This window comes from Mauremys mutica, chromosome 12, assembly GCF_020497125.1.
Source record: "Mauremys mutica isolate MM-2020 ecotype Southern chromosome 12, ASM2049712v1, whole genome shotgun sequence".
NCBI classification, from domain to species: Eukaryota; Metazoa; Chordata; order Testudines; family Geoemydidae; genus Mauremys; species Mauremys mutica.
In genome coordinates, this window is record NC_059083.1 from 25796595 (window position 1) to 25821221 (window position 24627).

A 24627-nucleotide genomic window follows, 5' to 3' on the forward strand; every position below is an offset into this window, starting at 1 on the left:
TCTGCAGCGCCTGCATCAGCCAGTGCTGGGAAGGATCAGATACAGCCGCCTCCTGCCCTCAGTGCAGAGAAACTGTGCAACAGGGAAACCTCAGGCCCAACAGGAAGCTGGCAAATGTAGACATAGCCAAAGGGCTGACTTTTCAGGCAGCAAAAGGAGCAGGAAGGGATGGGGTGTGTGGGGAGCACCAGGAGGCTCCAAAACTGTTCTGTGAAGAGGCTCAAATCCCCATCTGTCTGGTGTGTGACAGATCCCAGGCACACAGAGCTCAAACAGTGGTTCCTATAGAGGAAGCTGCCCAGGAGTACAAGGTAGGGAATAGCTGTCAAATTTAATGGGTAATAACTTTGGATTTTAGTTACAAGATTAATTTCACTGGAAGTTGCCTGTCACAAGTGTATCTAGGGCCGGCTCTAACATTTTTGGCGCCCCAAGCGAAAACAAAGAGCGCCGCCCCCCTCTGAGCGTCATGACGCCCAAGGCCCCGCCCCCGAGCGGCGCCCCGCCCAGTCCCCACCCTGAGCGTCGCGTCGCCCAAGTCCCCGCCCCCCCAAGTGTTGCGTTGTGCCACCCAAGTCCCCGTGCCCCGAACAAAGCACCGTGCCTCCTAAGCCCCGCCTCCCCCCAGCGCCGCCTCGCCAAACAAAAAAAAAAAACAAACAAACCCCGAGTGCCGCCCCCTTCCAAGGTGCCGCCCCAAGCACATGCTTGGTAGGCTGGTGCCTGGAGCCAGCCCTGAGTGTATCTGCATCATTCAGCTCTCCAAAACCTTCACTGAATGGGAGATACTATTAAAAATAAATGATCTGGCAGAATGGCAAGAAGGGGGAAAAATAGTCTTTAAAGGTACCTGACATGGGGGACTTTTATCTGAGAAGCTGAATCCTTGTCAAACCCAGCTTCCACTGGGGAAATAAGGGAATTTTTTTACCATAGGTGCCAACGCGTGAGTCCTGCTGGCAGGCCCTGCTGATCAGTGCCTCCCCATGCCAGGGCTGCCCAGAGGATTCAGGGGGCCTGGGGCAAAGCAATTTTGGGGGCCCCTTCCATAAAAAAAGAGTTGCAATACTATAGAATACCCCACTTGTCACTCCCTCTGGGCGACCCTGCCCTGTGCCTCCCAGCTGTTAAGCTCACGAGGAGTAAGGAGTGGTGCCCTCAGGGGACAGGGCAGAATGGTGAGAGTAGAGTTGGGGTGGGCTTTGGGAAAGGGGTGGAGTGGGGGCGGGGTGAGCCCCTCTCCCCCAACCGACACATTGGAAAGTTGGCACCTGTGCTTTTTACAGAATAGAAGCTTTTAAATGATCAGTGAGGCTTGAATCACAAGAGCTGCAGGCCGGTCTATCTGAGAGTGTTGCCTTCAGGCTGGAGATGGGGAAGTTACAAGCTGTTGATGTTGTTACTGATTTGTATCATAAAACTTATTATTAGTTTTATTTGGATCACAGCAGCTCCCACAGCCCCAAAATGAGATCTGGGCCCTGCATAAAACACAATGAGGGACAATGTCCACCTTCAGCAGGTTGCACACAAAGAAGACAAGACAAAGGGTGAGGAGGGAAACTGAGGCACAGAGAGGGCAGTGACTTGTCCAAAGTCATGCAGCAGGTCAGTGGCAGAATTGGGAATACAACCAAGGTATCGGAAGGCCCAGTCCAGTGCCCGAATTGCTAGACCAGGTGCCACCCCCACAGCAGCATTGAGCAGTGATGAAGTGCAGCCATTAGGAAGGAAAGACTCCTTGATAAACACCCCAGGCCCAGCAGGGAAATGAGGTTTCTCACTGGGATTCTGAATTCCATTTTTGGTCCATGAAGGGTTAAACTCAGATGCCGGCCTGCACTAGAGGAGATCACTGGGCTAAATGCTGCATTGACCTTAGCACCTTGAATATACACACAAAAGGGCTCCAGCCAGCTCAGGTCCCTGCCAAATACCACTGGGATTACACTGGATTGCAGCAAAACTAACCCCTGGTCGGTACTGACCTGGGTCAGTCTGACCTGTTCTGTGATGTATGTGAGCAAGGACCAGCCTCACCATTTTTCTAGCCTTCACTTTTGATCCCTGTTTATCTTCCTGTGTCTCTTCCACTCTCCTCTCCTCCCTCCCACAGATCATCCTCCTTGGCTTCTCCCTTCTTTCCCCTGATCTTATCCCTTCCCCTCTTGCTGCCCCCAGGAGACCTAATCCCACAGATCTGAACAAAATGCTCCCTGGAGCGTCCAGCTGCTCCTCAACCCCCCAAACCCGATTAATTAATTCTGTGTCCCTGCCACCCCCATATTTGCCTGTCCCCAACCTGGCTGTCAGTGCTACCCCCTGCCCAGCCCCCCTCCCTGCCCCTCCTGCAGCTCCAGGGGTTCTTCCCCCCTCGTATCCCTGGGGCTGAAGGGAGGGAGGGGGAGGAGCTTCCGGGGCCATAGAGATGAGGAGCCAGGGATTGGGTAGATGGGAGTCCTCCAAGATCATAGAGACTGGGGTTCATGAGGCTAGAGAGGCTGATTTCCGGTCCCCCCTCTGCTGCGTGTCTCAGGGACAAAGTCTGAGCTGGGATCCCAGCACCCAGAACCAGGGTCGGATTCTCTCCCCAGGGACGGAGCCTGGCGGGAAAGTGAAGATCGGGGCCTCATCACCAGCATCGATAAATGTCACCTGCCCCCGGTCACAGTCCAGACAAACCCGGATCCTGCTGGGGGCCCGGCTCAGTGGAAGGGAGGTCACAGGGGAAGTGAGAGCCTGGAACTTACCCTCCCACCGCTCCACAGCCCAGATCCCCCCCTCAGGGCTAAGGCCGATCCCTCCCTTCCTCCCCACAGACTCTCTGGCCACCCCCACAGCCCAGCATCCTCCACCCCCCACCTCCACTTCCACCTCCCAGCAATGTCTCCCCGAGGTGAATCCCTCACAGCCCAGCACACAGCCCCAAGAGTCAAATCTCTCAGGGGTGTCAGGCAGTCGCTGCCGTTTCTCCCCCCATCTCACACTTTTCCAATCCTCAGACAGGATGAGGTTGGGATGAGCCGTGTCTGGATCCAGAGTCACAGTCACTGGGGAGAGAGAGAGAATCAGAGCATTAGGGGCAGAGCTCGGCCCTGGGGGAGGGTTTGATGGAGTCAGTGACAGAATCTGCCCCAGCTGGAGAGTGACTCAGGGAATCTCCTTCCTCCAGGATGTACCCGACTGACGGGGAGCAGCTCTGAGATGTCAGCACAGTGCAAGGGAGAGTCACTCTTCAGGGAGGCGACAGAGCAAGATTTGCTGAGCTGAGACTGAGACTCCAAATGATTTCATCCTGTTCTTCCCCTGATGGGGACTAGAGACCCTGGAATCATGGGGAAACCCCAACAGATTTCCACTCATATTCACATTGTCACAATTATTTTTTTTCCCTGATGTGCCCTCCCTCACTTCATTTTAAAACCCTGGAGCTTAGCTCTCTCTTGTTGATGCCAGCATGATGCCTGCTCCATCCTGCCACATATCTGAGCTCTGTAGATAATGACAAGATTTCAATAAATCTCAAACTGAAGTTCTGTAGCTAGTCATCAGGGCCAGCCAATGAGAATGATCAGTCCAGATTTCAATTTTTAAAATTGGGATTTTGATTTAGAAGCAAGGAGCTTCTCCAAGAGACGGAAGTTAGGGGTAGGGAGGGGAAAAAGAGGGTTTGGAAATTACTCCATGAAGGAGAAGGTGGCAAGGATGGTTAAAAACAGCAGAAAGTTGGGATTTGGTGGAGAGAGGAAAAAGGAGAGAAGACAAAAGATGCAGAATTTGAAGTCTGAGTAGAGTGACTCCTTGGTTTGAACTCTGGGGGCTGGTCACTCTTGTTCCTCCACCTGACACCAGGGCTGGGATCCTAACGGACAATAACTGCTCAGTCACTTGGAGCAGGATTATGGGAGAAATGTGTAAGGAGGGCGTGTTGTGATAGTCCTTTCCTCTGCGTCCTTTGAACTTCAGGACTCTGTCTTCTCTCAACAGGAACAATATTATACTACACTTCCCTCGTTTTTTGTGCAGTGAAAGGAAGCAGGATCTCCCATTGATTAAATATGAGTTGTAATTACCTGCATTGCTTAGGGATCTCCTCCACTCTAGAAGCAAACACATAGATGGGGATGAGAATTAAGCCAGACAAATTCAGCATCAATAGGAATCATTATCACAGAATAGGCTGCATGAGAGAGAGAAACAAAACAAAAAAATGCCCTTACCTAGGTCTACTTGAAGTTTACCTAAATAATAAATAGAAACAAAAGGACATCCTGTAAAAGCTTCTCCTGGGTGGAATTAACCACTGCCTGCCCCCCAATCATTGATCAATTGGCCTGTCTACTGTGCATTGTTTTACATCAGTACAATCCTAGGGATTGGACACAGGATAAGCCAAACTAGTGCAAGTCACTTTTCACACTGGTGTAGCTGCATTAGGGGTCTGACCAGGTGCAGCTCTATAAGGAAAGGAGAAGGCAGCCCAAAACTCCCTCAGTGGCCTTTATGCCAGCCTCGAGCTGAGTGAAAGGTCACACTTATAACTCACATGACTCACCTACGTGCCAGGGCTGTGGGCACTCAGTGCACAGAATCCTGACCCAGGTGACCACATCCTCACTTTGATCCTGGGCTGCCACCAGCCCCTCTCGCAAGTTCTTTTTATGGAGCTGGCCTGGAGTAATTTTTGCCATGGGCATCAAGTGCAGTGTCCCCCCAGTCACCCACTCTATGCTGCCTCCTGAAGAGACATGTCCAATACTGGTTTCCGACTCATTACCGATATATCAAGTTACGCAGTTAGTATTACTTATGATTTTCAAGTTGACATTGTCACATTCATTCAAAAATCTTTCAGAGCATATCATTGGTTCTAACAGAAGAAAATTGAACTTACTGATAGTGTCGAGATGTTTCCCTAAAAAAGAAAATATAAATAAAATTATGTGAGGACTTTTTCAGTGACTCTAGATTGAAAAGGATCTTTTCATTATGAGTCCTTGTATAATAATAATGACACTGCTCTACCAAGCCGTTGCAGCTCTCCAGGGACTTGCAGGTTGTGTGCCCAGTGAAGGAGAAATTGGGTACTTTCTAAGTGTAATTTGAGTTATTTACACACATAGACCTGTCCTAGAACAGCGATGGTCACAAACAGCACACAGGCAATCCTGTCCCTCGAGAACTTCACTGAGCACCAGGGCTTGGTTCCCAGGGAACACCAAGAATTGATGTCAGTTGACTAATAAATCTTACTCTGTTTTGAAAAGGCTGTTTCGTGTCACTGCAAAAATTTGCTGTGGCACATAAGTCCCTGAAGAGCATACATGACTCTGTTTAGGAATCTAAGGGCAGGTCCATACTCACTGCGCGGGTCGACGCGGTGAGTTCGACTTCTCGGAGTTTGAACTATCACGTCTGATCTAGACGCGATAGTTCAAACTCCGGAAGCGCTGTGGTCGACTCCGGAACTCCACCACCGCGAACGGCGGTGGCGGAGTCGACCTTGGAGCCGCGGAGTTTGACTCCGCCGCGTCTGGATGGGTAAGTCAGTCGAACTAGGGTACTTCGAGTTCAGCTACGCTATTCGTGTAGCTGAACTTGCGTACCCTAGTTCGACCCCCGCCCTTAGTGTAGACCAGGCCTAAGTGTAGACTAGCTGGGGAGAGCTCGTGGTGTGAAAACCCGAGTTCTGGAGCCCAGAGGTTCAGTTAAGGAGGTGATCAGGCCATGAGGCCTACTGTGAAGGAAGAGTGAGATCCTTTGGGTGTGTGGCAGACTGAAGGGGTTCCTCCAAGAGACTGTTTAAGAGCTGGAGTGTGGATCCATGACATTTGGTTCCTAGAGAATCTCAAGAATTGACTCTAACTTGAGATCAAGAGAATGAGCAAACTCTCCTGTTTCTTGTTCAGCTCCCTCTTCCTGAAAGTTTGCAGAACTCAAAACTAACACCACCACCACCACCACCACTACATCCTGTCTTCCCCAAGACTGACCATTTGCTCACACACTAAAACAAAGTAAAATAAAAGAAAAACTTGGAAGACTGGGTACTAGCATTCCTGGATGGAGCCTTCCATAATAACAAAAATAAAGCCATTCCTTAATACTGTAATAATCTTTTGAACACACTAGAATTAAACAGCAGAAACTCCATAAGACAAGGACTTTTGTTTGAGCCAAGGGTACTTAAAACCCCAAACCACACTGAATTACAGGGGGAGTTGGGAACCTAACTCCCTCAGACTCCATTGACAATCTAATTAAACTGCTGCAAACCAAGTGGTAGGCTTACTTTAAGATGAATAGGAACAGGTTTAAGTTAACCTGATATAAACGCCACTTAAATAGATGTGTCCGCACAGAGGTTTGCATTGGTTTAACAAAATCCATTTAATTTCACACTTTAAGCTGATGTAACTTTTCCATGTAGAAAACTCTAAATGGTCTTTTCTAAGGAGAAAATCTCATTCTGATTACACTGCATTTTCCCCATTAGAGCTTTACCTCTTAATTTGAAGAGAAAAAGAGTAAGGCTGATGAACACCAACAAAATCACTAGAGTCACGCTGCAAACCACCGGCCAAGGAGACATTCTTGGGAAAAAGAAATCTGAAAGACAAAGCCCACATTAGTTTGGAAATAATAAATACTATACTATAGTTTGGAATGACAAACAATGTGTACTTTTATTCTAGAAAAATGTATTACATCAGGATTTGTTTGAAACAAGGGAAAAAATGCTCCCTGAAAGATAAAAATTGGCAGAAACCAATTTTAAAGAGAGGTACTGCTCACACACTTTTGATAGTATTTAATACACCATTCAATACTCTGTGACATGCTACCAGCCTCTCCCTGTCTCTGTCTTCCTCTCTCCAGCATACAGAGGCACCAGTAGAAAAAAGGGCCTACAGGGCACTGCCAGAAAAGTGTGTGGGGGGGGACATGGGACATGGGGGAAAAGGGGAGGGGCCTGCATGGGCCATGCCATGCTGATGCGAGGGCTTCACGTGATCCACATCACCCCCCCGCCTCTGACAGCATATATAGGTGGGCCTGGTCACATGACCTGTTAAGGTGCCTCCAGCCTTCCCATTATAGGGCCTTCTTTTCAGTTGCTCACTGCTTTGCCAAACTTTAGCCATCTGGGCAGAAAAGTTCCATGCTGGGTATCTGCCTCAGGTGGACTTTTTTATTTATTTATTTATTTTAACAAGTTTCAGCCAAAATGGTTCACTTTTCCTAAGAATGAGGTCAGAGAATAACACATTGTTTTCACATTCTAAAAAAAAAATCTGATGATCTTTTCTAGGAGAAGCTTTAGTGCCCCAGGCTTTTGAGCAGAAACTTGATATTCAGCAGGGTGTGACCTTTGAGTCAGGGATGCCCTCTCCTTGTGAAAATCCATCCAATAACTGGCCAAGTGATAAGCCTCTGAAAAATTTTAGTTTGTGAGCACTTGGTAGAATTCTTAGAGCTTAGCCGCTAAATTCTCTGATGGTTTTGTCCTTACAGAGTATGCTCCATCCCCTCAGAGCCCCTACTACTGACCAGACTTCACAAATGACATCCCCACACTCCAGGTCAAGGATAAAAGGGCAAAGCTGAGCTTTCCCTGTAATTGCTGCTCCAAGCTGGTGTGGGGTTGGGCACTAGAATGGACAGCAGGGGGCCTGTATCTCCTGTGCTCTCAGTGCCCACTCTGCTGGTGTCTAGGCAGAACGGAGGTAGGTGACTGACTAGAATATAAGACGGGGGGGGGGGAGGGGGAGGGGGGAGCTAGACCTGGAAGGAGGTTAAGGAATAGATTATAACAAAGTGCTTGGTGAGGCTGGTTCTGGAGTGAGAGAGTAACTGTGATTGGGAATGAGGTGGAGCTGGACACTGGGTAAGAAGACTGGGAACTAGTTAGGTGAATGGGAGTGGCAGGACTGAACGTGAGAACTGAGACCAGATGGGGAACGGGGACAAAGGGACAGACTAGAACAAGGCCTGACAAGGAGACTGGGACTGGGAACCAGTAGGGGAACGGGGAAGAGGAAGGGGAGTCAAATCTGACAAGGAGCTGGAGTGTGGGGTTACATCTGAGGCTGGTTGGACAAAGAGACAGTGCAACCAGGTTTCAGAATGGAGAGAGGAAATAGTGGTGTCCCCCAGGGGTCTATTCTGGGACCAGTCCTATTCAACATATTTATACATGATCTGGAAAAAGGGGTAAACAGTGAAGTGCCAAATTTGCAGATGCTACAAAATTACTAACTATAGTTAAGACCCAGGCAGACTGTGAAGAGCTACAAAAGGATCTTTCAGAACTGGGTGACTGGGTAACAAAATGGCAGATGAAATTTAATGTTGATAAATGCAAAGTAATGCACATTGGAAAACATAATCTCAACTATATATATAAAATGATGGAGTCTAAATGAGCTGTTATCACTCAAGAAAGAGATCTTGGAGTCACTGCGGATAGTTCTCTGAAAACAGCCACTGAATGTGCAGCGGCAGTCGAAAAAGCGAACGGAATGTTGGGAATAATTAAGAAAGGGACAGATAATAGACTGAAAATATCATATTGCCTCTATATAAATCCATGGTATGCCCACATCTTGAATACTGCGTGCAGATGAGGTCACGCCATCTCAAAAAAGATATATTGGAATTGGAAAAGGTTCAGAAAAGGGCAATAAAAATTATTAAGAGTATGGAACAGTTTCTGTATGTGGAGAGATTAATAAGACTGGGACTTTTCAGCTTGGAAAAGAGACGGCTAAGGGGAAATATGATTGAGGTTTATAAAATTATGACTGGTGTAGAGAAAGTAGATATGTGTTGTTTACTATTTCTCATAACACAAGAACTAGGAGTCACCAAATGAAATTAATAGGCAACAGGTTTAAAACAAATAAAAGGAAGTATTTCTTCACACAACGCACAGTCAACCTGTGGAACTCCTTGTCAGAAGATGTTGTGAAGGCCAAGACCATAACAGGGTTGAAAAAAGAACTAGATAAATTCATGGAGAATAGGTCCATCAATGGCTGTTAGCCAGGATGGGCAGGGATTGCGTCCTTAGCCTCTGTTTGACAGAAGCTGGGAATGGGCGACAGGGGATGGATCACTTGATGATTCTCTGTTCTGTTCATTCCCTCTGGGGCACCTGGCACTGGCCAAGGTCAGAAGACAGGATACTGGGCTAGATGGACCTTTGGTCTGACCCAATATGTCCATTCTTATGTTAACCTTAATTTGGTCCCTTTGTGCATATGCCTTATGACACAATCTTTAATTAAATGATCACATGCTATTTCCCCCTCCCCCACACCAGAACTCTTGCCTCATTCAGTGCACTGGAGGCACCTGCTCTGGGGATGAACCTGGGTTGTGCAGTGAAGGAGGGTGTTGCTTGTAGGACCCGGGCCTCATTTCTTTCAAAAGTTGGGAAGTGTGGAAAGAATGAGGCAGGGAATTCCAGGAAGAGAAAGGACGGTCTCATGGGTACGGCAGTTCAGTGGCCCTTTTGGAGGCAAGGGGAAATAGTATGTGATCATGGCATTGGAAACTGTATCATAGTGCATAAAAAAAGGGGGTCCAAATTTAGAACGCACAGGGAACCTGAATTCTGGTATTTCCTAACATTTGAATCCAATTTTCATTGAAGGTGTTTTGTATGTGTGCACATGGCTGAGCATGTTGTGGAAGTAGAGCAAGAACTGACAAATACAATAAAATATAGGTAATTCCTCTGTTTTGCCTAAAATCAACAAGAGTATTTGTATATAAAAAAAATATTTTAAGCAATAACTGACTGCCCAGGAGGGGTAAACCTCTGTTCTTTTGTCTTTCAAATAATTAAAAAAAAAAAAAAAAACGGATGCCAGCTGAACAGCATTCAACGTACCACGCATTTACTGGCACAATAGGAATTATGTTCTGTGTTTTATGTCCTGTCTTGTGGTGTTTGTCTCGTGGCCAAAATTATTGTGTTTAATATTTTCATAAAATAGTCTAGTTCAAAATTAAATAAAAAAGTTAAATAAAAAAGCAAATACTTGTTTTATTCAACTTGAAATACGAAGTGTTTGAATAAATCAAAAAAATGTAATATACTAAAATCTAATACATTTGCTTAAATAAAAAAAATAAAAAAAACTTCATTGGCCAAATCTTGTAATTAAAAAATTGTTGTTAAAATTTGCACACCAACAGTCTTTGGAAGCAAGGACATGAAAGGTTAACCCACTCCCCATATAGCACATGGAATCCTTCTGGCTACCTCAAATTTCTAGCCAGAGGGCTGAAAAAAAAAAGGGAAAGCTATTAAACACCAAAGGTTGTACTGAGTGGACTCCTCAAAAGTGGATGTGCTTGTCCTGGCTTGTTGCTCCAAAGCTCTGTAATGAAGTTATTTTACTGAAAAAATATATGTGGCACACATTAAATAATAAAACTAATGTACTGTATAATGGCAATGTGTATGTGTTCATTGATTAAAAAAATGTATAAGTAAAAAATAAAAGTTTCCTTTGTAGGTTAAAAAAAGCCAAAAAAACCAAAACAAATTAACTAAAAAAAAAATAGCTAGCAAGCTCAGCCCAAAAATAAAATGCTGTCCCCCGTTCAAGGATACTGCTCACAGCTAAGACTTGGCTGACAACCAAGAAAAGGGGGGGCCTGAATGTACCCAAGCAGCTATAAGATTTGCAAAACACTGCCAGGCATTAATGTGTGTTTCTTTTCTCACAGGTAAAAAAGTGCTATCAAAAAACCCTAGCAGCCCTGCCACTCCTTGGAACAAAAAAAATTAAATCTATGTAAAAGTCCATCAGCAAAAAACTGCCCTGGCTCCACACTGGAAGGGCCCTTTCCAATTCCTGTTAACCACCAACACTGCCGTAAAGTGCCAAGGACTGACTGCCTGGACCCATGCTCCTCACTGCAGAAAAAAACAAAAACAAAAAAGACCCCTCCACCTCAAAAAAAAAATGCTCCTACTACTAATTAGCCTATTTCTCCTTCTAGCTCTGCTGTGCCTTCTAAACAGGAGGGGGAAAAAAAGAACAAGGTAAAGTGCTAGTAACCTCTCCCTTGTCCACTGACAAACCTACTATGCCTTTAAATTTTTCTAAAAAAAGCAAAACCATTACAGGCTGATGTGCTGGTAACCTCTCCTCTGTATGATGCTAAACCACAACTGTTTCAAAAACAAACAAAAACCAACTCGCTCCATTAAAACCACCAAAGTCCAAAAATTCCTGCCTACAAAAAACATTAAAAACTAACCCTAATAAAAAAAAACAAAAAAGTATACACTGTCAAAAAAAACCTTATGGAACCCATGCTTAAAAATGTGGTATTACTTGAATTTTGGGGTTTATTCTACAGGCTGCGCCCTGTGGTTTAAATAAGTGCTTCAGCATGTATTGCTCTCCCTAGTTAAATTTTAAAGAACAAGTACCAAAGGCACCTTGTTGCCAATGCCCCTGCCATCTCCTCAATTACACTATTACCCCGTAATACATCCAAATACAAACAATGCCATATATTCAATAAAACCAGTGGCCAAGGCCTTCACACTTTAGTAATTTATTTAAATATTATTTAAAAAATTATTTTTAAGGTTCAAAATATCCCATATAAGCAAACAATTAAGTAAAAAAATAATAATAAAAAAATAAAAGTATATAATATCACTACAAATAAACCCCAAAATTTGTAATTAAAATTAATAAAATCTATAGTAAAATAAATATGATGGCTGTCTCTAAAGTTTGCAATGTGTTAAATTAAAAAGGCCCTTATTGTTATTTGGTCACCCAATTAGTAAATAATTAAACAAATACCCAAAAAGTTTGTTCTGCCACCACAAATTTTACCTGTATTAAAATTATTCCAGTGACTGATAACATAACTCTATTGCAATATACCCCCTCTTATGACATTAATATTAATGCCCCCCAAAAGTATATAAAGGTGTACAATCAACAAATGTAATATAGTACACCACCAAAAAAAAAGTATTAAAATATCAATAAACTGTAATTAATACTACTCTAAAACCTGTCAAATTTACACTGCCCTTATCCATTTTCCAAATCACCTCTACCTACCCAAGTTGCTCACATAAAGCTGCCATTAAATTAGCACAACAAACGGCCTGCGTTAGTTCCTCTAAAAAAAAAAAAAGGAGGGGGCGTAAACAAATCTCTATGAAATGGGGCCAATAGTGCAGCAGCAATTTAAAATATTTTTAAAAGTGAAAAACAATAAAAAATTGGGGCAACTAGCAAAGGCCACTGGTCTTATTACTGGAGCACAGCTGATCTAGGTGCAAGCTAAAGTTGGTAAATTACATGTTATTTTTACTCTTAGTTAATAACCAAAAGCTATTAACAAAAATTGTATTAAAATCACTAAGGGTAAAATAAAATTGCAGTGAAATTTAGCATGTTCAAAATTCAAAATTTCCTAAATGACCAACTAATGACCATTCGGAGTAATCTCGAGCACGAGGCATAGCCTACTGCACTTACAAATACCTCAAAAATGCCATCTAATGTGTAGCCATAAAAACATACTTACAATTTTTCAAAATAAAGTATATACTCACAGTGCTCCTCCCAAGCATATAGGAAGCATATGGGCTCCCACATACCGAACCCTGACGGGTCCATGGGGAGGATGCATATGGGACTGAATTATTCACCGTAATAGGTAAAAAATTAAACCACCTGGTATGCCTAGCCAATTTGTTGTTAGTGCTCCTGGAATAACACCCAACATTTAAATAAAAATAAAAAGTCAATAAACATTTTGGCCGTTAAAACCTCCACAGCTTCAGTGTATATGTAAACTGAAGCCAAAAAAAGTTGTCACTGTTCATAACAATATTTGCTTAAAAAAAACAAACAAACAGACAAACAAAAAACTACCCTAACAGAACACCTACTTTTTCAAGCTAATAATAGCTATGTGTATGTTAAAACCATCAAGTTGCAACATATACATTTTAATCTCACTTCTGCTGCAGGCAATCATATTATTTACTGGCCTGCAAATAAAATCTTACAAGTAGCCCTTAGGTTTCAAATACGCTTTAATTGAACTAGTTTAGTGCCTAATCAATTTCAAAATTTGCATTCACTGTTACCAAATGTTCAAAAATATCTCTAAATTACAAAAGCAAATTCATATGCTTCAAAATATTTATCAAGTAAAAAATGCCTTTCATACAGCTTATAAAGTGTCTACTTTATGTACTAAGTATAACGTATTGTGCTTTGTAACTAAAACTGTACAACAACCCCATCATATTATTACTATAAAAAAGTTATTGCTTTTTTTGTTATTTGGTTTTAAATTATGTTATTGTTATTGTAAAAAAACATAGTAGTAATACCTTTCATGCCCATGCTAATAATGCATTGTCATTGCATCCAATCAAAACCCCTAAGGTTAAAGCATTTAATCTAAAATCCAAAGCTTAATGCAAATGAAGGTTTAAAAACGTTAGTTGTACTAGAAGTACAAAAGGGGTGTGTGTGGAAGTAGAGCAAGAACTGACAGGGATTTGAAGGGGATTTCAATGAAAACAGTCACCACTGTGAGCAAGTCAGGCTAGCTGTTAGCCTAATAATGCGAGATTTGTAGAAGTGAGGATTGTGTGAGGCGAATGGGAAAGAACTGTGTGAGAAGCTGTTGCGACCTGCGTAAATAAGTATAAAATGTAGACTAAAGTCTAAATAAATGTAAAAAATAAAATATCAGAATGACCTATGTATAAAAAAAATGCTGCTGTAATTGTTTACCTATAAAAAGACCTACCTAAAAAAACCCCTGTCTCCTAGTGCACTCTCTCCCTCTATGCAATTGCTTAAAAATAAAATATCTGACTTTGCTGCACCCAACAAAAAAGTTAAAACTTTGTTTTTCTCTGACAATGTGTATGAATAGTGGGTTTGTCTGTTTATATTTTAATTCTGGTTGTCCTTATGCACAGTCTTCATGCTGTTGGATAACCGGGCTTCTGAACCCATCATCCAACCCAGGAGCCAACTCAGGGGAAAGTGCCTCCTTCTTTTCATGAAATTAATGCTACAGTTAAAACATATAGGAAGAGAAATTGTAGGTAATCATTATATTTCCCAACAGAAATCTTATATTTAAGTAAAATTAAAACTTTTGTAACAGCAAGAAACTTCCATAGTAAAAGAAAATCTGATGATTTAAGAGTGGAAATAAATAATGAATGGAGGGCAAATAAATATTAAAATACTCTTCACTTCAGCTGGGATAGGAGCTGATCTGCTAAATGGGTGTGTAGGAACTGATCCAAATCCTATTAACGTCTTTAATGGGCTTTGGATCAGGCCCACAACATTTTGTTGTTATGGCAACACCCTTCCCTGTGTGAAGTTTGCTAGAGGGTGAGAAACCAAATTTCATATTAAAACTTGGACCTTGTAGTGAGTGACACACTCACATGACTGTTCCCAGGGCTCCAGACTTTCTTGGCCCTGCCTTGCTTCTGACCCTTCATGAGCCAGAGTCTCAACAGTCACAAATTTCCTCCATGTTGAAGAGATCACAGCATATCACATCTCCCTCTCCATAGGCATTGGGGCAAGAAGCCTACTCCTTGATGCACCAGACCACCAGGAGGTGGAAAGTCCAACCAATCAGTAGGACCCCCAATATACCTTAACACTGCCCTGTGATGGCTGTATGAGAAAAAGAAATCAAATTTCAGCTTAAACATACATTTATAAAAAGAGATGTAAATAAAAGACCAGTTTATTCTTATATGGGATTTCAAATACCAACCATCTTGTTTTTTATTACAATCATACCCATAGAGCATTTCTAGGCAGAAATACATTTGGATTTCTTTTAAATTTAACCTTAATTCTGAATTTCCTGTGTCAAAACTGCTTGTTTCTAGGATAATTACTATATCCCTGGAATGTATTTTAACCTAAATTGTGTTCTGAACCTTAACTTAATGTAGTTTTTGGTGAGGAAATATTTTAACTTTTGTATTATTTAGCAACCTAGATTTTATTTCTTCTCCCCCTTCCCCAGTTTGGGATATCAGTGTTTGGTTTTGGTGGTAACTCACCTGATATATAAAAAGTTGAGGGTTCCTTTTCTAGGTTGAAGTAAGCGTTCCTTATACAACAGGATAAACTCTGGTTTGAATTTTCTGTTATAATGATAGAACTTTTTACTTCAAAGAGCCCACGTCCATCTTTGGATTTTGTTTTAGTAGAGGAAGATAAAAGCTGCCCACTGCGATCTCGCCACAGCACCTCGGGTTCTGGGTACCATCCAGCCAACTGACACACCATTCGGATCCCTCCATCCTGATAACCCTCAACAGAGATTTGAGGTGCAGACCCTGAAGCTAGAGTAAAATGAATCAGTGTTAATGATATACATATACAGCCTAGCATATAAAAGTTTTCATTTTCAATAAATTGATTGAATACACTTTATGATGGATATTCGTAGAAACAGGAAACTTGACTTTAATGAGACTTAAGTACTTGTTAAGCATTTTGAAGTCCTGTGGCCTCAGAGATGGAAGTGAAAGTCTTACAGAGCATGGGAATGTGTAATCAGCAGCTTAGTAGGTGATGTGAAGTGGGCAAGGAATGCAAAAGAATTTCCCTTAGATTTCTGATTTCTAGGGTTTGAAGGTTTTTTGTTCACAGATTCAATAGATTTTTAAGACCAGAGAGGACCACTGTGATCATCCAGTCTGACGTCCTGGATCATACAGGCCATATGTCTTCCATGAATTAATTCAAGTCCAAAAGCTGTGGCTGACCTCGCACACCCCTTTTCACCAGAGGTGTTCAAGCTGGTGCAGTGGGTCCTGGTGCAATTGTAACTCTCACTGAACAAAGGTTTTGTTTTGATTGTAATTGAGGTGAGGAAATTGTGTTTTTTTCACTACTGTGCCACCCGAGATCAACTTATACCTGCAGTGAAGAGTGGCATTGAGTATTTAACCTCTAACTTAGCATGAACAGATAAAGTGAAGGATTATGACACAGAAAAATGTTGCCTCTCTCTCTCTCTTTCCCAATGACTGTTCTATTGTGTACAAATACTTAAATAGTCACTGGGCCAGAGAGACAGGCTCCATTGCCCAGAGGTTAGTGCACCCCCCTGGGAGGTGAAAACCCTGGGTCCAGTCCCCCTGCTCCAGTCACTCTTTCACTATTTATCCAACCTGGAACAACTTCAACAGCAGAGACTGAGGGAGCCTCACATCAGAATTTCCCATAACTCAGTGTTTAGAGCACTCTCCTTAGAGATGGATGACCCTGTTTGATTCCTTTCTCCACCCTGCAGAATGAGGAATTGAAGGTGGGTGTTACACAACCCAGCTGAGTGCTCTAATCACTGGGCTAAAAGTTATAAGGTGGGCACCTCCTCCTCTGGTTATTTTGCGTGGAGTGGGGCAGGCACCTACAGTAACTCCTCACTTAACGTTGTAGTTCTGTTCCTGAAAAATGCGACTTTATGCAAAACGATGTTAAGCTAATCCAATTTCCCATAAGAATTAATGTAAATTTGGGGGGAGGGGAGGTTCCAGGGAATTTTTTTTTGCCAGACAAAAGCCATTATATACATATACAGTATACATTTTAAACAATTTAAAACAGTTTAATATTGTACACAGCAATGAATGATGTGAAACTTGGTTGAGGTGGAGGAGTCAGAGGGTGGGATATTTCCCAGGGAATGCCTTAGTGCTGAATGATGAACTAGCACTCGGCTGAGCCCCCGAGGGTCAACACCCTGCTGTTAATGTAGCCTCACACATTACAAGGCAGCATGGACTGAGGCAGGAGGGAGGAAACACAATAGATGCAGGGCTGTGGCTGCAAACACTGAACATGATGATGAGCCCACACTATCCAGCTGGAGCGCACCACTTCCTCCTCCTGGTGGCATATGCATGGCTGCACAGGTGCTGACTTTCCAAAGTGCTGGGGGGGTGCATGCATGAGTGAAAGAGAGAGATGTGCATTACCCCTTTAAGTACACTGACCCCACTTCAAGCATGCTGCCTTTAAAGCAGTTCAGACAGGAAGCATCAGCTTCCAGCAAGCTCCCTCCATTCTGTCCCAGAGCCCTGTCCCCCTCCTCTGCTTTGTGGAGAGGGGGTACCGAGTGGGGGGACAGGAGCAGGGGGACATCTTGACATCCACACCCCTCTTCCCCTCCCTCCTAACCCCCAGCAAGCAGGAAGCTCCTGAGAGCAGCTGCAAGGAAGAGGGCAGGAGCAGTATGGCAGTGAGGAGAGAGCCACCTGAACTGCTGCTGGGCAGCTGTCAAGTTGCACACCTTACAGGGAATTTAGGGGAGCTGATGGGGGGCTGCCAGCCCCCCCATGGTTCTAATACCCCCAAGGAGGGGCTGCTCTTCCGGGGAGTCCTGCAAGCAGTGGACAAAGCAGGCAGCTGCCAAAAGACATTATAAAGGAGCACTGTACAACTTTAAATGAGCATTTTCTCTAATAGATCAGCAACATAACAATGAAACAACGTTAACTGGGACAATGTTAAGTGAGGAGTTACTGTAATTAATTCTTGCATGAAATGCAGGGCCGGATTAGCCCCGGGCCCTCAGAAGAGTTATCAGATTTTCTGGGGCCCCTCCCTGTATACAAGTCTTCTTCCTAATTTAAAACAAAATGATAACATGGGGGACAGAGGCTCAGGGCTTCCCCTAGGCTCTGGGGTGGGGCCAAAATGAGGGGTTCAGAGTGCAGAAAGGGGCTCCAGCTGGGGCAGAGGGTTGGGGTGCAGGAGGGGGTTCAGGGCAGGAGATTGGGGTCTGAGTGGGAGTTGGGGTGCTGGGGTCAGGGTTGGGATACAGGACGCTTACCTCAGGCAGCTCCCCTTTGGCGGCACAGCAGGGCTGAGGCAGGTTCCCTGCCTGCCCTGGCCCATGCTGCTCACAGAAGCTGCCGGCATGTTCATGGCTGCGACCCCGGAGGGTGGGGCAGGTGGCTCCACATGCTGCTCTTGCCAGCAGACTCCAACCGTGCAGCTCCCATTGGGTGAGATTCCCGACCAATGGGAGATGGTGGGGAGGCACCTGCAGGCGAGGGCAGCACATGGACAGAGCTTCTTTCCCTGATTGTTGTGAGCCAGTGCTCGCAGCTCCAGCCCAGCAGAGGGGGAGGAATGGCAGCTCGTGGAGCCTCCACCCCCCCCCCCCCCGCCAGGCAGGGCTGGATAACGCAGGGGCTTTAGTGGCCCCTGCAAAATGATCTGGACTTTGGCAGCCCGGAGATCTTTTTGCAGGGCCTCCCTCAGCCTGGGGCCCTGGGCTGCAACCCCGAAAGCCCCAGCATTAGTCCAGCCCTGAAGAAATGACTTCATAGGTGCCTATGCTGTCTGGCTTCTGGTTTCCCACTCATGGATCACCAGCTGAGACGGGAACCTCCCTGCAGCCTGCACTTAGCTGTCCATCTGTCAGTGTGGGGCCGGGGCTTAGGACACACCTCTGTGGTTGACATTTCCCATTGGCTGGCTTAGGCACCATCATCTCTTCTGGCTGTTTTGTATGAAGTGACTCAGAGACCTAACTCGTTGCCATAGGAAACATGTTGGGCATTTTCCATTTTCTTCCTGAATTCTAAAGGAGGGACAGAATTTGTCTTCTGAAAGAAACTGAGCTTGGGCCAGTAACTAAGAACCAGCTGCTGCTATTGCTAAATACCCAGTGAAGATCTCCCTCACCCCTGGGATAAAGAGAAACCCACTATTTGTGAGTGTCTCGGTCTTTTGAGGATGAGCAACTCCCTAATGTCTAGGGACATTGTCCATTCCCTCATTTGGATAGAAAGCCTGTAGAGAGGCTGAAATGTTTCAAGGCACAAACATCGGCACGGCTGATAGGGAAAACGTGGAAGTGAAAGGGGATTTACGGGTAACAAAATGATAAACACTAAGGCCCAACTCCACAAAGAGAATTGGTGTTGCAACACCAAGCACCAAATGGCCTAACTTTTAAGACACTTAGAAAGCCACTGGAATCCACAAAGCCTGAGTTAGGGGAAAGATCAGTGCCTGAGAACATAGGCGGCAGGTTATATCTGTGTGCGGTGCCCGGGCTCCAGGAATATTCAGGGCCGGGTGCCCTGCTCCAGCAATAGTTGGAGCTGGGTCTCTCCCCCGGCCCTGCCTGGATCGGGCCCCAGCCCCGCAGGTCTCCCCCCGCCGCCGCGATCCTGCCTGGAGCAGGTCTCAGCCCCCGCCTGCCACCCCGCGTGTCCCCCTGGCCGCGCCACGTCGCGTCCCTGCCTGACAGAAAGCAGCGCCGGCCTCTCCCCTGCCTGCTCTGTGCTGCTGCAGGGCTCCCAGCAGAACTGCTGTCTGCTGCCGCAGGGTCCTAGTGCCTGCCATTCACTAATGGGAGCCTTACCCTACCCTCACCCTGAGCCTCTCCAACACCCCAAACCCTCATCCCCAGCCAGAGCCCTCATCCCCCCGCACCCTAATCCTCATCCCCAGCCAGAGCCCTCATCCCCTCCGCACTCTAATCCTCATCCCCAGACAGAGCCCTCATCCCCCCGCACCCTAATCCTCAGCACCAGCCCTGAGCGCCCCCACATCATGAACCCCTCATCCCCCTGCACCCTAATCCTCAGCGCCAGCCCTGAGCCACCCCGCAGCATGAACCCCTCATCCCCAGCCCCACAGCCCTCACCCCACATCCCAACCCTCTGCTCCAGCCCTGAGCCCCCCCCCGCAGCATGAACCCCTCATCCACAGCCCTCACCCCACAGCCCAATCCTCTTCCCAAGCCCTGAGCCCCCCCGCATCATGAATCCCTCATCCACAGCCCTCACCCCACAGCCCAACCCTCTTCCCTAGCCCTGAGCCCCCTCCTGCATCATGAACCCCTCATCCTCAGCCCCACAGCCCTCACCTTGCACTCCCTCCTGTCCCCAAACTCCCTCCCCAGAAGGTGCACCCTCTCCCCCTTCCCACACACCCCTTCCCAACCTCAAACTCCGTCCCAAAGCCTGCACCCTTCACCCCCTCCTGCACACCCACCCCTACCCCAGCCCAGAGCCTGCACCCAGCACCCAAACTCCATCCCAAAGCCTGCACCCTGCACCTCTCCTGCACCCTAATCCCCAGCCCAGGATCTGCACCCCAGACCTCCCCCGCCAAGCCCCCTCCCAGAGCCTTAGGCAGGTGGGGGCAGAGTTTGGGGGGCAGGTTCTGGGCACCACCAAAATTTTTACAAACTTGCCACCAATGCCTGAGAATGGGATCCACAAAATCCAGAATCTGGGGAGGAAACTGCCTAAAAGAGCCCAGAACAGATGTTGATAAGAGTGGTATATCCTAGCGGTCCTCTGTGCCAGATTTCAGAGCCTGAACCCAGGCTAGATTGAGGCCCCTATCTCTGCTTGTGACTCACAGCCTGGCACACTCTCGTGGAGTCAGTCACCTAAGCCACTTTTTACAATCTGCACTGGTGCTGGTACCTCCCATAGAATTTTCATCCCAGTTTTTAGAACACTTGAACCAGGGGTGTTCCACATCTTCAGCAACTACCCCTTCTGCTTAAAGGAAGGGGAAAGGATGTGAACAGGGGCCTCCTACTGCCCATGAGTGTGCTCTGACCCTGGGCTCTGGGATATTCTGATGTGGGGCTCTTTCATTCTCTCCTGCTGAAGCTGTTTCACTTAGGACAAATAATCATTTGCAGTCATTGGAGCAGGAGGATTAGACCTTGGGTCTCCTTCTAACATGTGAGAACCCTGATCATCGGCCTACAGATTATTCTCACTCTCTCTCTCTCTGGCCCAATGACTAATTTAGGATCTCATTTAATAACTAATTGGAGGATTTATGGGGCACCTGAATTTTAGACTTCAGTGTCTGACATGGGGAGTTAGGTGCCTAAGTACTTTTGTGGACTTTTACAGACACATTTTACTGACCTTCTACCTTCAGGTCCAATACTGCTTCTTCATAAAATACATCATCTTGAACAAAACAGCGGTACTGTCCTTCATCAGAGGGTCTGACATTCACAATCCTCAAGGCAACATTCCCATCCATGATGCTGGCTTTCAAAAGCTCTGTTCTTTCATGATATTCTGGCATCTGCTGCTCATACTGATCCTTTCCATGCTGATACAGGTGCACAAACGAAGTGAACTCAGACCGGAACCATCTCACCTCCATGTTCTCAGCGCTCATCCTGGGGGACAGGTGACAGGGTAACACAGTGGCCTCACCCACAATGGCAGTGACAGGCTGATCAGGTCCAATCACTGTGAACCGAGCTGCCAAAGGCACAAAGAAGATAAAACAAATAAAGTAAATGTACATCACATTCCCTATTAATCAACGATACTCATAAATTAGAATCTCTTTGTGCGTATTTCCTATTCTGTGCCTCTATTGCAATGCTCTGTCATTGACTAGGATGTGTCCTGAATTTATAGATGAATTTTACAACATACTGTGCATTTGGATAACCATAATTTATATTAGTTTTAATGGAAGCTGAAATACTTTCTGCCATTATCCTTATAAGCAGCTCCAGATAGAATTAACTTGCATTTGCAAACCTTTCAAATTGTTGCTTTCTGTTTGAAACAGTTTAAGTTTTTTGAATGTTATAAAAACATATAAACTAAGTTAAAGAACATTATTAGGGTACCATTCAGGAAAGAATCTTTCTTCAGGAAGGAAACTTCCGCATGTGTTTAACTTTAAGCATAAGCTTAAATGCTTTACTCCAGTGGTTTTCACACTTTTGTACTGGTGACCCATTTCACACAGCAAACCCCTGAGTGTGACCTCCCTTATAAATTAAAAACACAACTTTTAAACACTAGTATTTAAACACTATTATAAATGCTGGAGGCAAAATAGGGCTTGGCGTGGAGACTGACAGCAACATGACCCCCATGTAATAACCTCGCAACTCCCAAGGGGTCATGACCACTAGTTTAAAGGTAATAATTGTATTGTTACCCCATCTCAGCAGCTAGTCCAATTTTGGGGCCTGTTGGAAGTAGACATTGATAGAGCCTGATATTCTCTTTGCTGCAATTTTTTTTATTCATAAGGAATGTACCAAGTCCTGCTTCTCCAAATGCAGGAGGAACCAAAAGCGAAAGGAGAAGTTTTGTAGCTTACAGCCCCAAGCCTTTCTAGCCAACAGACTCAAAAGTTCTCTCTGTAGCTTTTTCCAGGGTCACACTGTGGTCACAGGCGCCTGCTTGGCTTCTTTGCTTTTTTTTTTGTCTCTGCCTCTCTCTCTCTATTCTTGTCCGCTGTCAGTTCTGTGTGTTCGCTCTCTCAAATCTCACTCTCCCACACTCACCGGGTCACAATACCCAGTGGAAAACCTTCTCCCTGTCTTTGCCACCTCCTCCAAACACCCAGCACATCCACAGTTCTAGGTGTGGTCTACACTAGCACTTTTCTCGGTCAAACTTTTGTCAGGCAGGTCACTCCTCTGACCGACATAAGTTTCACCGATAAAAGCGCCGGTGTGGACAGAACTGTGTCAGCAAGAGAATGTCTCCTATGCTGCTCGTTAGGGATGGTTTAATTATGCATGGAGCAGCTACTGGGGTGTATGGGGTGTCCAGGGAGGGGTAGTACCTTTGATGGGGGGACTTGTCGTACCCCTTCGGGGGTGGTCCGTCCACTTTGGTCCCCACCTGTCACTCAGCTCTCACTTGTGGCTCCAAGTAGCTGCAGCATGCGCAGTGGCCACACCCCGGGCAACGGCTTCAACAGGCTGGCTAAACCAGGTGAGTGTAACTGATGGGACTCAAACCCTCAGTGAATTAGGGATATGCCTACCCTGCATGCAACGTCAGCTCTGGCGGACTGGGTGAAAGAGATCGCTAAGATCCAACAGCCAAGAAGGCGGTTCTGCAACGCTTTGTGGACAGCGAAGGGCTTGACGAGGCACGAAAGACATCAAGGCCATCCACTGCAACTAAAGAAGTTACCAGTCATGATGATTTTCCGTACAATTGGTGTCTGGCTTCTAAGGTCGAGAGAGTGGGATTGCTCCCATGCAACGGCTCTACCACTTAAAAAGCTTTCACGCACAGGTCCTGTGCAAATCTTCAAACATCATCATCATACCACCCAAGTCCTGCGGCAATGGGGGAGCGGCAAAGCGACAGGTGGAGGTTACCACTGGGAGTCATAGTCCCAATCCTGCACGCAGGTGGCCTGTGGATAGCTGGTCATCCAGCTCTGTACCTGGGGCAGCAGAGTTGCCCGGCAGCATCCCAGGCGTCTGAACAGCCCTCTTCAGGACAGCACTGCTCACCCTAGTAAGGGAGGGGCCTAGAAAAGGTGGCCTAAAAATTGCCTGCCCTACAACAACTGGCCAGCAAGCCGTGGCTGGCAGTTTAACCCAACCTGCGGCCGAAACCAAAAGAAAAATTTGAGGAAACTCACCATTGGTGTATGGAATGTTCGTACCCTCATGGATCGAGAAGCGGTTGCAAGACCTGAGAGAAGGACAGCTCTCATTGCTCGAGAACTAGCCCGCTACAACATCGATATAGCGGCATTAAGTGAAACACGATTGCCTGGGGAAGGTTCCTTGAGCGAACCAGGAAGTGGTTACACCTTCTTCTGGAAGGGTAAGACTGAGACAGAGGACAGAATACATGGAGTTGGTCTGGCAATAAAAACCTCATTGATGCATCAACTCCCAGACCTTCCAGTGGGTATCAATGAAAGATTGCTGAAACTACACTTCCCACTAAATGCCAAACGTCATGCCACCATCTTCAGTGCATATGCACCCACTCTAACATGCTCTGACAACTCAAAAGAACAATATTATGAAGATCTTGACAGACTGATCAAGGCCACACCTGTAACAGACAAACTACTCCTACTTGGACATTTCAATGCCCGAGTCGGGGCTGACAGCGAGAACTGGAAAGGAGTAACCGGGCCACATGGTGTAGGCAAAATGAACAGCAATGGACTACTCCTTTTGAGCCTTTGTTCTGAAAATGACCTGACCATTACCAACACTCTGTTCCGACAAGCGGACAAATATAAAACGATGTGGATGCACCCTAGGTCCAAACAGTGGCATCTGATAGATTATGCCATTGTCAGAAGGCGAGACATCTGAGACGTACTGATCACCAGAGTAATGTGAGGCACAGAGTGCTGGACAGATCACAGATTAGTCAGGAAGTCTCTTCAACTTCACATCGCTCCCTCTTGGTACAAACGTCCTAAGCATGTGTGACCTGCTTTCAACATAGCCAAACTGAAGGATGCACAGTGTTTCAACAATTTCCAGAGGAGTCTTGATGAAAAACTGACATCCCACGGACAATTGATCGGTACTGTAACCAAAAAGTGGGACCAGTTCAAGCAGATAGTGACTGACACAGCAATAACATCTCTTGGACCAAAGAAAAGAACACATCAGGATTGGTTTGATGAGAACCAAGAAGAAATATGCTCAGCACTGGAAGTAAAGAGAAAAGCCTTTATCAAATGGCAGAATGACCCCTCCTCAGTCTCTAAATGGGACCATTTCAAGTACCTTCAGAGCAAAACACAGAAAGACCTCCATCAGATA

The 24627-nt window shown here is 45.6% G+C and overlaps 1 protein-coding gene across 1 annotated transcript in view; it reads right to left on the bottom strand.

Moving 5' to 3' along the window:
• Nucleotides 1–2532: 2532 nt before the first annotated feature.
• LOC123344882 (butyrophilin subfamily 1 member A1-like) overlaps nucleotides 2533–24627 on the bottom strand; it is a 30578-nt gene continuing 8483 nt past the window's right edge. The window contains exons 2-8 of the mRNA XM_044981373.1: nucleotides 20978–21325; nucleotides 15116–15400; nucleotides 6505–6609; nucleotides 4895–4915; nucleotides 4221–4241; nucleotides 4074–4100; nucleotides 2533–3050 (exon numbers count right to left, since the gene is read on the bottom strand). Coding sequence (XP_044837308.1) covers nucleotides 2533–3050; nucleotides 4074–4100; nucleotides 4221–4241; nucleotides 4895–4915; nucleotides 6505–6609; nucleotides 15116–15400; nucleotides 20978–21325 — 1325 coding nt within the window. The remainder of the gene's footprint in view (nucleotides 3051–4073; nucleotides 4101–4220; nucleotides 4242–4894; nucleotides 4916–6504; nucleotides 6610–15115; nucleotides 15401–20977; nucleotides 21326–24627) is intronic.